At 41.5% G+C, this 15,219-nt stretch overlaps 1 protein-coding gene across 1 annotated transcript in view; it reads left to right on the top strand.

Annotated features, from left to right (window-relative positions):
• Positions 1–14,967, top strand: part of SIM1 (SIM bHLH transcription factor 1) — a gene marked incomplete at both ends in the record, with an annotated part of 65,875 nt that extends 50,908 nt beyond the window's left edge. Inside the window, 2 exons of the mRNA XM_079939718.1 lie at positions 11,672–12,074; positions 14,237–14,967. Of these exons, the coding sequence (XP_079795844.1) occupies positions 11,672–12,074; positions 14,237–14,967 (1,134 nt within the window). The remainder of the gene's footprint in view (positions 1–11,671; positions 12,075–14,236) is intronic.
• Between the last annotated feature and the right edge of the window lie 252 nt (positions 14,968–15,219).

Genomic DNA, 15,219 nt, shown 5'->3' with positions numbered 1-15,219 from the left:
AATGTGGATTAAAGGTAAAAACAACATCACAATAAATAACAGATTATACTATAAGTGGAGCAAATCATAACAATAATGAGTGAAAATCTTGTGAACCATTCTTAAAAATTGATTTTGAGAAGATGACAATTTATACCATTTTCTAAAATGAGGGGAGAAGTGGCCAAAATATTTAAAATTTTTAATAATTGAATTTTGAGTCAGTATTTGCTTTCTAATTATTTACAGTGTAAATGGAAATATTTATTGCTCAGTTCCTCTAGTGAAGCCATCCTTGACTCTGGAATGTGACTCAAGATGGATATTTTTTTCTTTTAAAATGTATTCTCTAATTTTTCTTGAAGGTTTCCTTCCTTACAATTTCTAGGTAGTAAAATTTTTCAAGTCAGAAATGGAATCTATTATTTGACTGCCGTTGAGTTACAGTATCACAGGCAAATGTTTTCAGTCCGCCTCCCAGATTAGCAAAATAACTTGCATAATTGTCATTTTAAAATGCATTTGATTTTGACATTAGTTTTTCTCTTACCCTTATGTTTATCGTTGAGAAGACCCCCGGCAATTTCCAATGTGTGTAAGCCAAAGCCGTTCTTTACAGTAAACACGACTCCTGTTCAAGGGAAGCATCCCCAGCAGTGGGGGTTATTTTAATGGACATGCTGTATTACTTTAATCTAACCCTTTTACCATCTGTTCTTCCCATAACAGTGAATGAAAAAAAAAAAGGACATATTTTATGTTTCAGGGTTACATTAGTAAAAAGTAAGATAAAAGTGATTTAAAAGCATGCATATGTTCTTAGTACAATGCAGTCTGCATCTGTGATGTTTTTTCTCATGGTTCAGATACAAATCAAGAGGAAAGCTGCTCATGCCCGATAGAGTGAAAGTTTTTCATGGAAAACAGGACTTTACCATAAGAGGGTCTCTCTCTATATTTTACAGCTAAAAATGATAAAAATAAAAACCTCAGTGAGCTGCCAGAATAAAAATGGATAACTGTAGCATCTATTGTTGGAACATCTGGTGTTTTTCCTGAATTGGCTTGCTGCTGCCACATCCAGATGAATGCAGAGCACCTGTCTGGAACATGCTCTTGAGGCAGGAATGAATCTCGTGACTGTTTTCAAAAGGGGAATATCTGTGTTGTAATTGTGGTGGAAGAACGCTTCAGTGCTATGAGGACGTAACCGAGGCTGTGTGGTGTTGGTCTACTGGGGTGTAGAGGTTGGAGAAAACCCCCTTTGTAAGAACATGCTTAGGGACCTGGGATCCATTCCTGCATAGAGGGTAGGATACTGCTGTCTTTGTTATCTAGGTACCTAAGTCTAGATGAGTCCAGGATTCTGGAAGGAGTAAGGGCTCTGGAATTGCATCTCTCCTCTTAAACTTCCTAATCATGTGAACTTGGGCAGTTCTATTTTTTGGTTTTTTTTTTTTTTTGAGCTTCATTTGCTGCATCAGTAAAGGGATTAATGATACTTTTAAGATATTGTGAGCATTTAATAAGATAATGTCTGTGGGATCTCAGTATGGTGACCAGAGCATAGCAAGTATTTGATAATGGTAGCTATCGTTATTGTCATGGGCATTAGTTAGCATAGGCAAATCATATGGTAAATTGCCTCTTAGTCACAGTTCACTTTCCCTTCCCAAGCAGCTACAGTGTTAAAAGAGAGTGATAGCTCCCTTCTTTGAACTCCTAAACGGTACTGTTTTTTTCCTTCATTCAGGCCCTTGCCATTTTTCAACTTGTATTAACGTTATGTTCTGTGGGTTATTTATACCCCTCCTAATATGAACACCTTGAAGGTGGGGCTGTATTTCTCACATCACTTGACACACTGCCTTGCAAATACTAGGTACTCAATAAATATTAGAATGAATCATAGAATGAATTATTATAAATAGTTCCCATTGAATGCAAATAAAACCCCAGCTGATGGCTCAGACCTTTAACCGGATGAGGTATCAGTCTCTTCTAGAAAGAATGATTCTTTCATGAGCCCTGAATCTCAGAGAGGAGCTGGGGGATGTGGCTGGCATCTGACATCCATTTCTGGCAGGCATCCAAGCTCTTTGCCAGTCAACGTTAGCCCACCTTTGGTGGGTGGCATTTGGTTTCATGGTTATTAGAACCAGGGCATCCTTCGTCTAACTCTTTTTTTTTTTTTTTTTTGGCCGTGCGTCATGTGGGATCTTAGTTCCCTGACCAGGGATGGAACCCGCGCCCCCCGCAGTGGAAGTGTGGAGTCTTAACCACTGGACTGCCAGGGAAGTCCCCTGACTCATTTTTAAATTTACCAATATGAAAGCCTGTTTTGAAAATTAAATTTTAAATAAGAAATAGGGGTAAATTAAGGTGCAGAGTATTCATAATAGTAACAACTTTTCTAAGAAAGAGAAACAGAGGTTTCCGCAAAATTAACCAAAAATTAGTTTCAGTGAACTTTCTTTGTTGATGTAACCTAATTAAAATAGGGAATTGAATCATTCAGTTTCTTAGCTTTAAACAAAGGAGGAAGTGTTGTTACCTTTTCAAAGGAAGAAGAGCAGATATTCTATAGCTCCTAAAATGTGATTTTGTTTTACCTGAAAATAGTCTAGATATCAACAATTGCTAGGAGAACCAACCACAGGTTCCAGCTAGCTGATCGATCATGAGTGTCACTCTCTCTCCACCCTTAAAACAGATCTGTGGGCTTTTAGTCAAAGTTTAAGTGATAAGAATCGTTGGTACCAAAGAGCAGTTCAACTTTGAAAATCAGAGCATTTGGAAGAAAAGGCCCTAATGTTTAAGTGATTGGCCAGTGGCCTGATTTCTTTTTGCAGCTGGGATGTTGATTTTTTAAAAAATTTTTATATTGAAGTATAGTTGATTCACAATATTGTGTTGGTTTCAGACGTACAGCAATTGTGATTCAGTTATATGTATATATAATATATTTCAGATTATTTCCATTATAGTTTGTTATAAGATTTTGAATATAGTTCCCTGTGCTATACAGTAAATCCTTGTTGCTTATCTATTTTATGTATAATAGCTTATATCTGTTAATCCCATACTCCTAATTTATCCCCCACCTTTTCCCTTTGATAACCATAAGTTTGTTTTTTATGTCTGTGAGTCTGTTTCTGTTTTGTACATAGATTCATTTGCATTATTTTTTAGATTTCACATATAGGTGATATCATATAATATTTGTCTTTGTCTGAGTTGCTTCACCTAATATGATATTTTCTTGGTCCATCCATGTTGCTGTAAATGGCAATATTACATTCTTTCTTATGACTGAGTAATATTCCATTGTAAATATACACCACATCTTCTTAAACAGATCATCTGTTGATGGGCACTTGGGTTGTTTCCATGTCTTGGCCTATTGTAAATAATGCTGCCATGAACATTGGGGTGCAAGTATCTTTTCAAATTAGAGTTTTTATTTTTCCCGGATGTATACTCAGGAGTGGGATTGCAGGGCCATATGGTAGTTCTATTTTTTGTTTTTTAAGGGACCTCCATACTGTTTTCCATAGTAGCTGCACCAATTTACATTCCCACCAACAGTGCCCAAGGGTTCCCTTTTCTTCACAAGAGATGTGGATTTCTTTATCCTTTAACATACATGTTTTATCTCTGGCATGCCTGTAGGATGGGACTGAAAATATGGCCTCTAGATCAGCCGTCCCCAACCTCTTTGGCACCAGGGACCGGTTTCGTGGAAAACAGTTTTTCTGCAGACGGAGGGTGCCTCGGGGCGGGGCATGGTTCAGGCAGTAACACGAGCAATGGGGAGCGGCAGGTGAAGCTTCACTCACTCGCCCGCCGCTCACCTCCTGCTGTGCGACTGGTTCCTAACAGGCCTTGGACTGGTACTGGTCCGCGGCCTGGGGGTTGGGGACCCCTGCTCTAAATAATACAGTCTAGGGAAAAAAATCATTTTTACAAGATGGTGATATAACTATTCCTGTCCACCAAAGTGAAAGTCGTTAATCAAGGACCTTTACACAATACATACGTATCTAACATTTGCATTTTTTTAAAATTTATTTTATTTTTGGCTGCATTGGGTCTTTGTTGCCATGCGTGGGCCTTTCTCTAGTTGCGGCAAGCGGAGGCTACTCTTCGCTGTGGTGCGTGGGCTTCTCATTGCGGTGGCTTCTCTTGTTGTGGAGCACGGGCTCTAGGCGCACAGGCTCCAGTAGTTGTGGCACACGGGCTCAGTTGCTCCGCGGCATGTGGGATCTTCCCGGACCAGGGCTTGAACCCATGTCCCCTGCATTGGCAGGTGGATTCTTAACCACTGAGCCACCAGGGAAGCCCCAACATTTGCATTTTTAAGAGTACTTTGATACGTATTATTTATTTGATCTTCCCTGTAATCATATAATGCAGGTAGTCTGTTCCTATTCTGCAGATGGAAAACTCAAAGCCCACAGGAGGTGATCTTTTGTACAAGTCATGTTGGATGATAATAGATCAGGGTCCTCCCATATTTGAGTTCAGTGCGATTTCTACTGGAAACCCTAGTTGATAACTTAAAATTACATTTTTTATGCACAGAATATTAATCATCGTTAATGAAAACAAAGATATTTAATTAAATTATAGCTTTATCAGGGCATGTCTCTATTTCTTCAGAAAAATAAGTTTTTAAAAAAATAGTCTTTTCCCTAATCATTCTATAAAAATAAGATATGTTTGCTATGTAGGATTTTTTATTTTAAAACACTTACTTTGAGGGAATTCCCTGGCATTGCAGTGGTTGGGACTTGGTGCTTTCACTGCCAGGGCCCGGTTCCATCCCTGGTTGGGGAACTAAAATCCTGCAAGCCGTGTGGCACGGCCAAAAAAAAAAAAAAAAAAGATTTTATACATAAAGAAAAGTTGCAAGAACAATAAAGTATTTTTGCCTACTAAACCTTGGTTCATCAGGGCTTAACATTTTGCCATATTCGCTTTATCATATTCTCTGGGTCTTTTCCCGTCTGCCCTCATTATTTATTTCTTCTGAACCATCTTATAATAGGTTCCATATATGATGCCTCTTTAACGACACCTTACTACTTCAATGTATATTGCCTGGTGTAATGGTTTCTTAGGAGCGGGAAACTGCCGTTTCTGTTAGCTGTTGCCAAATTCCCCTCCATAGCGGCTGTATCAGTTTACATTTCCACCACCGATGCATGGGAGGGAGTACCTTGTTCTCCACACTCTGCCAAACAATATGTTGTCGAGCTTTTGAACTTGGGCTAATCTGATGGTTAAAAAATAGTATCTCAGTGTTTTAATTTGCATTTATCTTATTCAAAAGTTAAACATCTTTTCATATGTTTAAGGCTATTTTAATATTTTTTGTGAATAGTCTATGTCTTTTGACCATTTTTCCTTGTGCTTTCTTTTAGTTTCTTTTGTTATTTTTCTAGCTTTTGAATTGAGAATTGAATTTAGATTTATGCTTTCATTTTTACTGATTTAGGTATCTAAAGCTATATATCCCATAAATCCAGATATATAGTATTTTCATTATCCTTCTCCTGGAAATTCTGTAGTTTATGGTTTATTTGCCTATTTTCCCCAGGAGTTAATAGTTTTGGGTTTTTTTCAGGTGGAAGGATTTTTTGGTTGTTTTTTTAATTGTTCTTAATTTCTATTTGTTATTCATTGTGGTCAGAGAGTGTTGTTTATAATACTTCTACTTGGTGAAATTTACTGAAATTTTCTTTGTAACCTAATATTTGATCAATTTTGATGATTATTCATGTATGCTGAGGTTTATTCTTTATTATATATAAAGTTTGATATATAGCCATAACATTTATGATTTTGTTTTTTAAGTCTTCTGTAGCTTTTCTTGTTTTCTTTGTTTTTTTTTTTTAACCTACTTTATTTGTCTTATACTGAGAGTGGTGTCTTAGTCTCTTACTATTAGGATATTTCTCCTTGTATCTCCTATAGTTTCAGCTTTATGTAGGTGGTATCACCATGCTATTTGATGCATAGACAGAAAGGCAGAAAAAAAGAAGAAAGTTTTTAAGCAAGAGAATGACATCATTAGATGAGAGTTTCAGAAAGATCTCTGAGGTGGTTAGGTTCTGGGAAGCCCCAACACCAAGCCAGGTTGGAGGTTCATGGGGCTCGTTTGTTTTTCCTCTGTCAGGAAGACATCAGCATCAGAAGGACAGAAAGCAGCTTGGTGGTTTCTAGGTGCTGGAGAAAATGGGGAGTTATTGTTTAACGAGTAGAGTCAGTTTTGCAAGATAAAGAGTTTTGGAGATGGGTGGTGGTGACGGTTGCACAGGAATGTGGACATATGTAATGCCACAAAAATGGGTAAGATTGAAAGTTTTATGTTATGTGTATTTTACCACAATTAAAAATAATTTTAAAAAGAAAGGGAACAGTTAAAGAGGACCTGGAAGTGGGAAAACATGTTGTCATAGACATTCATGTATAGGTTTTTGGCTTTTTTAATAAATTTATTTATTTATTTTTGGCTGTGTTGGGTCTTTGTTGCTGCCCGTGGGCTTTCTCTAGTTGCGGTGAGCGGGAGCTACTCTTTGTTGCGGTGCGTGAGCTCCTCGCTGCGGTGGCTTCTCTTGTTGCAGAGCACAGGCTCTAGATGCACAGGCTTCAGTAGGTGTGGCACACGAGCTCAGTAGTTGTGGCGCACAGGCTTTGTTGCTCCGCGGCATGTGGCATCTTCCCAGACCAGGGCTCGAACCCGTGTCCCCTGCATTGACAGACGTATTCTTAACCACTGCGCCACCAGGGAAGTCCCTATAGGTTTTTATATGAATATAATTTTCATTTCTCTGGAAAAAGTGTCCAGGATTGCATACAGTAGGTGCACATTTAGGTTTTTTAGAAAGTGCTAAGCTGTTTTCCAGAGGGGCTATACCATTTTACGTTCCTACCAGTAACGCATGAGTGAGCCAGTTTTCCTTCATCATTGTCAGCACTTGGTATTGTCGCTATTTTTTATTTTAGCCAGTTTAATAGGTATGTGGTGATATTTCATTGCGGTTTGAATTTTCCATTTCCCTAATTGCTAATGATGTTGAGCATTTTTTCATGTGGTTATTTGTCATCTCTTTACCTATTGGGTGAAATGTGTCTTCATGTCTTGGGCACATTTTAGTTTTTTATTGTTGAGTTTTGGGAGTTCTTTGTACATTCTAGATGCTAGTCTTCTTTTATGGAAATGACACTTGTCTGAGGGTGCCAGTTTGGATTTTGCTTGATTTTGGATCCCTTTCCTGTGGCCAGTACTGAGAGCCAGTAAGTATTGACTTGTCTTCATATTTTGGCATTTACTTGTGCTTTTCTTTCAGAGGATAACTGTCTTCATTTTGCCTATGTCCTAATCTCTCTCTCTCTCTCTCTCTCTCTCTTTTTCACGTAGTCTCTTAAACATCTCGGTACCCTACTCTCTGTACCCACAGGCTCATAGCAGCTGCTGTTGGACTTTCTTTTTTTTAACTTATAAGTAATTTGAACTTTGGCATATTCCCTGCCTCCTAGTAATGCTGATAACATGGGTCACGTGTGATTTAATCAGTGCTCCGTGATGAACTTATAGTTTCTTGGGGGAAGATGTGTGAAGAGATTCAGATTCAAATGGATGCCATTATCCTTCCTGCTCAGAAGCCTCTAGAATGGAATGATTTATTGACCAAAATACCTCGTTATCCCTATAAAACTTGTGTCATAATGGGATACTTGGGGGGAAATTGATAGTATAGTAAAATTATAACTGACATCATAACCTTTCCCTTATAATCATGACAATAAAAATTCTTGGTCTTGGATTATAGTTCTAACTAATTATCTACTTTAAATAAGTGCAATATAGGAACAGGCATAGGGATCATATGTTTCAACAGTAGAAAGGATAACAATAATTATATCATATAGAATATAAGAGCTGAAAGAAAAGTTCAAGAAAGACTAGGGCTTCCCTGGTGGCGCAGTGGTTGAGAGTCCGCCTGCCGATGCAGGGGACACGGGTTCATGCCCCGGTCTGGGAAGATCCCACATGCCGCAGAGCGGCTGGGCCCGTGGGCCATGGCCGCTGAGCCTGCGAGTCTGGAGCCTGCGCTCCGCAACGGGAGAGGCCACAACAGTGAGAGGCCCGCGTAACGCAAAAAAAAAAAAGAAAGACTAATCTAACCCTCTATGTCATTCTACAGCTGAGGGAAGCAATTTTCCTGAGGTTTCCCTGAGAGTTACTAGCGCGGGTGTCCCTGGAACCAAGTCCTCTTGGCTCCCTGTCCCTTGTGCCTCTTCCATTAAATGGTCCCAACTCTGGTTCAGGCTTTGGTAGGTTAAGTATCATCATGACCATTTTCCTGTTGAGACAAAAGAAATCAAATCACTTGCCCACGACTGTACATGTCATTAAGTAGCAAAGGCAGCTGCAAGGGAGACCGGGAGGCTTCGCATGCAGCATTCATTCACACGCTGCATATATTGCCTGGCTGCCTTCCTCCCTTTCTGCCCTCTCTCATTTCTCACATACTTAATGAACACCTGAACTATTTCAGATCAAATTATGGGGTGGTAGTGTTAATAGAGTGTGGTCTGTTTTAAAGGGTGGACGTGGCTCATAGGTTTTGTTTTGTTTGTTTTTTTGTTTTGGCTGTGCCGTGTGGCGTGTAGGATCTTAGTTCCCCGACCAAGGATCAAACCCATGCCCCCTGCAGTGGAAACACGGAGTCTTAACCACTGGACCACCAGGGAAGTCTGCAGCTCACAGTTTTGATGGTGCACACAGGTTCAAGTTTACAGGCCTTCTCTTAAAAAACAAAGATTTACGGCTAGGCTTTTCCTCCGTACCTCTAAAGCAGTGGGAGGGCTCAGTCTAACTGAACCACCCAACTTCTGCCTGCTTGAAGGGCAATGCCCTTGCTGCAGTGGTTTCCTGATTATCGACAAGAGGCTTATCTGTCAGATTCTTCTTTGGGTGCTCTTGAAATGTGTACCTCAGGTACGCCAGGGTTGCCTCATGTTGAATTTTCTTTGTCAGCGAAGGACAGAATGTTCTTCTCTGCTGCGCCAATAGCACTTTCCCATGTACACTCAGGGAAGGTTTTTCCCCCTCTCAACAGGGCTCAAAAGTCTTGACTGGAGTACTTCAGAAATAGGTCTGGTTTATACTTTTATAAAAACAAGCAGAGTCTGGGCAATTCCTAGTGTGGAATAGCACTGATGATCTGAATTTTTCCTAGGCAAGTACATGGATGGTGCTACCAAAGGGCAAATGGATAGCACTTTGGTCCCCACTCAATAAGGAGAGAGGGTGGCAATCCCCGCTTGGTGAAAGTGAAGGTGGCATCTTATGAAAAGAGAAGCTGTTGTTCACGGAGAGAAAAGGCAGATAGCAGGTGGAGGCGTGAGGTGGAGAAGTGGAGCTCGGGGTGCCTCGATGTGTCCATCCTACAGGCCTGCGGGAAAGAATTTATATTTTCTGTTGTTGTTTTTTTTTCGGTACGCGGGCCTCTCACTGTTGCGGCCTCTCCCATTGCGGAGCACAGACTCCGGACGCACAGGCTCAGCGGCCATGGCTCATGGGCCCAGCTGCTCCGCGGCATGTGGGATCTTCCCGGACCGGGGCACGAACCCGTGTCCCTTGCATCGGCAGGCGGACTCTCAACCACTGCGCCACCAGGGAAGCCCTAGGTTTTTTTTTCTTGATGGAATATGCTGATAGTCCATATGTACATTTGGAAAATAATTAAAGTAATATTAGAAATGGTTGTGGAAAAGTTTTGGACCTGGAATTGGCTGGAACTCTGTCCTAAGCATGCTGTATTTATCAGTGTACTTTGGAGTTGCCCCAGAGGAGCCTCTATACCTCATCTCCCTGGCTGAAAGGGACCCTGGGAGGAGCTGCCTGTTTGCACTGAGCTGGGAAGAGCTGGGGATTCTTCCTCCTGTTCAGGGTGGGGCTAGTAGGAAGGGGAGAGTTTGTCTTGTCCTGTGAAGAATTCATCATTGGTCAAATTTGCTCAACTAGTGTGTGAGAGGTGAAGAACACTGGAGCCTGGGAATGTCTCCTCTCCCTCCCCACTTTCTCACCACCACACGTGCAGGTCCCTCTTTCTTCTTGAGGGTAAGAAAGAGAACGTAGAATGGACTTGGATTTATATTTTGGTTCCTGAGACTGTAAAGCAGCTCCTGCCACTTTTCTGGAAATCTCTCTAACGTTGAAACTTTTTTTTTCTCCTCTCTTCCTTACCAGTATTTTCTCTCAAGTGTAAAACAACGGTTTAGAGTGCAGGCTTTGAGACCAGATAGACTGTGGCATGGCTGTGGCATCTTATTAAAACTCAGTGATGCAGTGTCCTCATCTATAAAATGGAGCTATGTTACTGTCCAGATGGTTATAAGGATTCATTGATATAATATACAGTGAGTAGTTAGCATATTGCTGGGCACACAGTAAGTTCCCAGTAAATGACGTCTATTATTGTTAGAGCAGGTAAACTCTCTATGGTACCTAGAACTGTGTTTGGCATTAGGTAACCAAAAACTGGTAGAAAATTATATTACTGATTTTAGTGGCTCTTGAGGAACTTCAAACTGAGCGAACCTCCTAGGGAGGTCCTCAGAGCCTTTTTTGTTTTCTTTCAAGCACCTGACCAAATACTCTGGCAACAGGTGAGCAGCGTGATTCCAACAACAGCCTGCAGCTGTGCTGTCCTGATGAGCCTGTGCATATTTGAAGTTTCACTTTAGAAAGCAAGAAACACATCCTAGTGAACAGGCCTAGCTTATATGGGGCAAGACTTTCCAAAGTCACATTGAGACTGAATTAAGTTAAGCATTTATTCACTACCTTGCCATGTATCCAGCATGGCCCCCAGAGGGCTAACAGTCCAGTGTGAAGCCATAAAACTTATTTTTGTATTGCTTTTTAAGTAAGAAAAAATGTGAAAAGTCAATAGGAATAAAATATGGTGCCCTCTTGGACTCTCCCTTTGGCAGTACCATTTGTGTAGTGATGGAGAACTTGGGCTTGAATCGTTGCTCTGCCACCTGCTCACCCTGTGGTCTTGGGCAAATCATCTCCGCTTTTAGGGCCCTAGCTTGCCTATCCATATAATGGGTGACTAATATCTCCACTTAAGCGCTTGTAAGAATTATGCAGAGTAATTCACAGGAAGTACCTCCAACAGTGCCTGGCGTTTAGTTCAGTCCATGTTTGTTATTATTAGTTTTATCTCCTCCTTCCAGCAGCCAAAAGGATTGTCTTTTGCAGTACCATGACTGAGTAGGTGATCCAAGTCAGGGGTGTCCAGAGTGGTGATAGGGTCTTATTTTGGTGCCTTAAGCCCAATATGACCTTAAGGGTGCTTTCAGACCTTGGGGCCTTTTTTTTTCTTTCTTTCTTTCTTTTTTTTCCTGTTTGTTTGTTTTGTTCTTTTGCGGTACGCAGGCCTCTCACTGTTGTGGCCTCTCCCATTGAGGAGCACAGGCTCCGGACGCGCAGGCCCACCGGCCATGGCTCACGGGCCCAGCCACTCCCGGCATGTGGGATCTTCCTGGCCCGGGGCACGAACCCGTGTCCCCTGCATCGGCAGGCGGACTCTCAAACACTGCGCCACCAGGGAGGCAGGCCCCTCTTGCTTTCTTTTGAAATGTACTTTTCTCACCCTCTCGGTTTCAGTACTCGGGATTTCCCGCGGAAAGATCTGAATCTGATCACGACAGCCAGTGGGGCGGCAGTCCTCTGACAGACGCGGCCTCCCCTCAGCTGCTGGACCCCGCGGACCGGCCGGGCTCTCAGCACGACGCGTCGTGCGCCTACCGGCAGTTCTCGGAACGCGGCTCTCTCTGCTACGGCTTCGCGCTCGACCCCTCCAGGCTGGTGGAGGAGAGGCATTTCCACACCCAGGCCTGCGAGGGCGGCCGGTGTGAGGCAGGCAGGTACTTCCTGGGAGCGCCGCAGGCGGGGAGGGAGCCCTGGTGGGGCTCTCGCGCAGCCTTGCCCCTGACCAAGGCCTCCCCGGAAAGCAGAGAAGCCTATGAGAGCAGCATGCCTCACATCGCCTCGGTCCACAGGATCCACGGTAAGGGCGGCTCCAGCGACTCCAGCGTTGCGCCTCTGGGCAGATTTATCCTGGTCCAGCTTTGACCCTGGAGTGATCCCCACCCAATGGTTTCCTCCTTGAATTTGCAAATCAGAAACTCTAACCAATGGGAATTTAAAAACCAAATCCACTCTTTTGAGGTGTATTAATGTTGCTGATGTTTGCTAAATACATTTGTTTCGGGCAGGCGAGTAAACATGATTCCCATTTTAACACCAAGGAAAAAAAAAGTAAAGAAATTAAAGTGAATTGTTAAGTCTATTGAACTTGTAGTATGTATGCATCTAAATTTCTCATTTTAACATCAAGAAAAAAAAAGTAAAGAAATTAAAGTGAATTGTTAAGTCTATTGAACTTGTAGTATGTATGCATCTAAATTTCTTCTGTATTATTTTATTCTGTATTCTCAATGTGGACCGGAGTAGTTTGGGGCTCATCTAGCAGGGTTTCTCAATGAGGGCACTATTGGCGTGTTGGGGAGACCTGCCTTTGTTTTATGGCCGATCGCTCATGTCACAGGTGTTTTAACCTCCCTGGTCCTCTGGGCATGAAATGCCAGTAACTGTCCCCTTCCCCCATTATATGGCAACCCACAGTATCCTCTGTGAGTTGAGGATGCAGTGAGGTGTGGGACCCATGGGGATTTTCACCTTGGGATTATTACACGGCTCTACAAACACACAGAAATGGGCGCTGCAGTTAAAGCCTTTAGTGTTATTAATGGTCTTCTTTGTCCATTTCAATGTAAACTGGTCAGGGAGAGCTCATTCTGTCCATTCCAAGCTTAGGTCCAGGCAGGTCTTGAAAACCCTTCCCATTTTCTTAAAAGTCAGTGACACTAAGGTGGATCCAATGGCTGTGCTATTACTCTTCTTGCTGTGTCTCTAGGATAAGAAATGTGCCAGACACTGTTGTTCTCACACATAGACGTCTCCTGCACATACCCCCTAGGCACTTACTGTTTTCTATGAATGGTTTTGCTTTGTTTCCATTTTTGCTTTCTATTTTTCTGCTTTTATTTTGAATTTCTCTAGTTTGGTAGCCTGGGAATGAAAACCCAGGGCAAAGGGCAATTGCTTACCCAAGAATGGAGTGAAGTGAAAATCCTGCCTTAACCCACATGGTCAGGAGGAAGATATTAGAAATAAAATGAGAAGAAAAGGGAAAAGGAAAGCAATGACTAGTGTGATCCCAGGCTTCTCTGTTGCATTAAGCAGTTTACAGCTTTCATATGTCCCTTCCTGTTTCTCTTCTCTCTTTTTATATTGGCTTCAGACTGTTTCGAGAATAACGTAATTTATGGAATAATATTTTAGATGCACTTTTCCTCCATATTAGATCTCTTTCCTTGGTTCAGAACAAGTTGTTATTAACATTTAAAATATTTATGCTTATTTCAGAAGCAATATCAGGGTTACTGTATGATTATGTGTGAAACAGATTTTTTTTACCACTGGATTTGAGAAGGCAATATTTATATTTTTAATTGGAAATATATATATATATGTATATATCCAGGCACACATATACACACACACACTTATATGAATATGTATACATATTTTAAACCTTCAAATAGTTTAATAACTTCAAATAGTTTAATTACTAATGTTAGAGCTTTATTGTAACTCTACTTAAGAAACATGTAGCAATTTTAACATTTTAGGTCATTTAGTTGGAATTGAGAAACTAGTCCAGCCTATATCATCATCTTCCTCAAACCCAATGGAAAGCATTAGCTAAGCATCACTTCAACATAACACTTCTCTAGACAATAACAGAAACCAAATCCTATGTATTTTTCTTTTATTATTTACAGTCAGACAGGTCCAGGGACGTGCATCCATGGACAAGTATAAACATACTTTACTGTCTTGCTAATTGGCATTCACAACCCACGAACAAGGTTTACCTTCCAGAAAACATGTTATAAACTTCATCTGCACTTAAAAGCCACTGAGAACTATGAATTCCAGGACAATATGTTGACACTGTCATGTGAGCCTGTGTCTGTTTCAAATATCGGTGCATATATTAAAATGGAAAAATATAAGGTTTCTTTTAATAGGAAAAAGAAATACACTTACAATACTGGGGGTGATTTTTGAGACCACTTACTTTTTACTTTTTCTGATTTCTAGGGCGAGGTCATTGGGATGAAGATAGTGTGGTCAGTTCTCCAGACCCTGGGTCTGCCAGCGAATCAGGTGACCGATATCGCACTGAGCAGTATCAAAGTAGCCCACATGAACCTAGCAAAATCGAAACTCTGATCAGAGCCACCCAGCAAATGATTAAAGAAGAAGAGAACAGGTTGCAGCTGAGGAAAGCCCCCCCAGACCAACTGGCTTCCATTAATGGAGCTGGGAAAAAACACTCCTTCTGTTTTGCAAACTACCAGCAGCCCCCAACGACAGGCGAAGTCTGCCACAGCTCCGCTCTTGCCAACACTTCACCATGTGACCACATCCAGCAGAGAGAGGGAAAGATGCTGAGCCCCCACGAAAATGACTACGACAACAGTCCCACAGCACTGTCGCGGATAAGTAGTCCCAATTCAGATCGCATTTCCAAATCCAGTTTGATCCTAGCTAAAGACTATCTACATTCGGATATGTCTCCTCATCAGACGGCAGGAGACCACCCTGCCGTCTCTCCAAACTGCTTTGGCTCTCACCGGCAGTATTTTGATAAGCATGCTTACACATTAACTGGATACGCCCTGGAGCACTTATATGATAGCGACACTATTAGAAACTATTCCTTGGGCTGTAATGGCTCACACTTTGATGTAACTTCCCATCTACGGATGCAGCCGGATCCAGCACAAGGACACAAGGGAACATCTGTTATAATAACCAATGGAAGCTGATGTTTTTTCTAAAAGATTTTGTTCTTTAAGGATCTCTGAAACATATTTATCATTTAATGCCCCATTACCAGCATTTACAATGCCACAGATTGTTAGAGTGGATAATTTAAGTTACTGGGTATTTGACATGTGTTCTTGTGAAATCAAAGATAACAGCACTGGCGTTCAGGGTTATACACAGGTAATGGAGCTAAAGTGAATATACAAATTGCCCCTCTATTTATATGGGAACCAGGATAGATAAATTTTGAA

This window comes from Stenella coeruleoalba, assembly GCF_951394435.1.
Source record: "Stenella coeruleoalba genome assembly, chromosome: 12".
Classification (NCBI taxonomy): Eukaryota; Metazoa; Chordata; class Mammalia; order Artiodactyla; family Delphinidae; genus Stenella; species Stenella coeruleoalba.
Note: the sequence above shows the minus strand (reverse complement) of the source record. Positions and strands in the feature narration are given on the sequence as shown.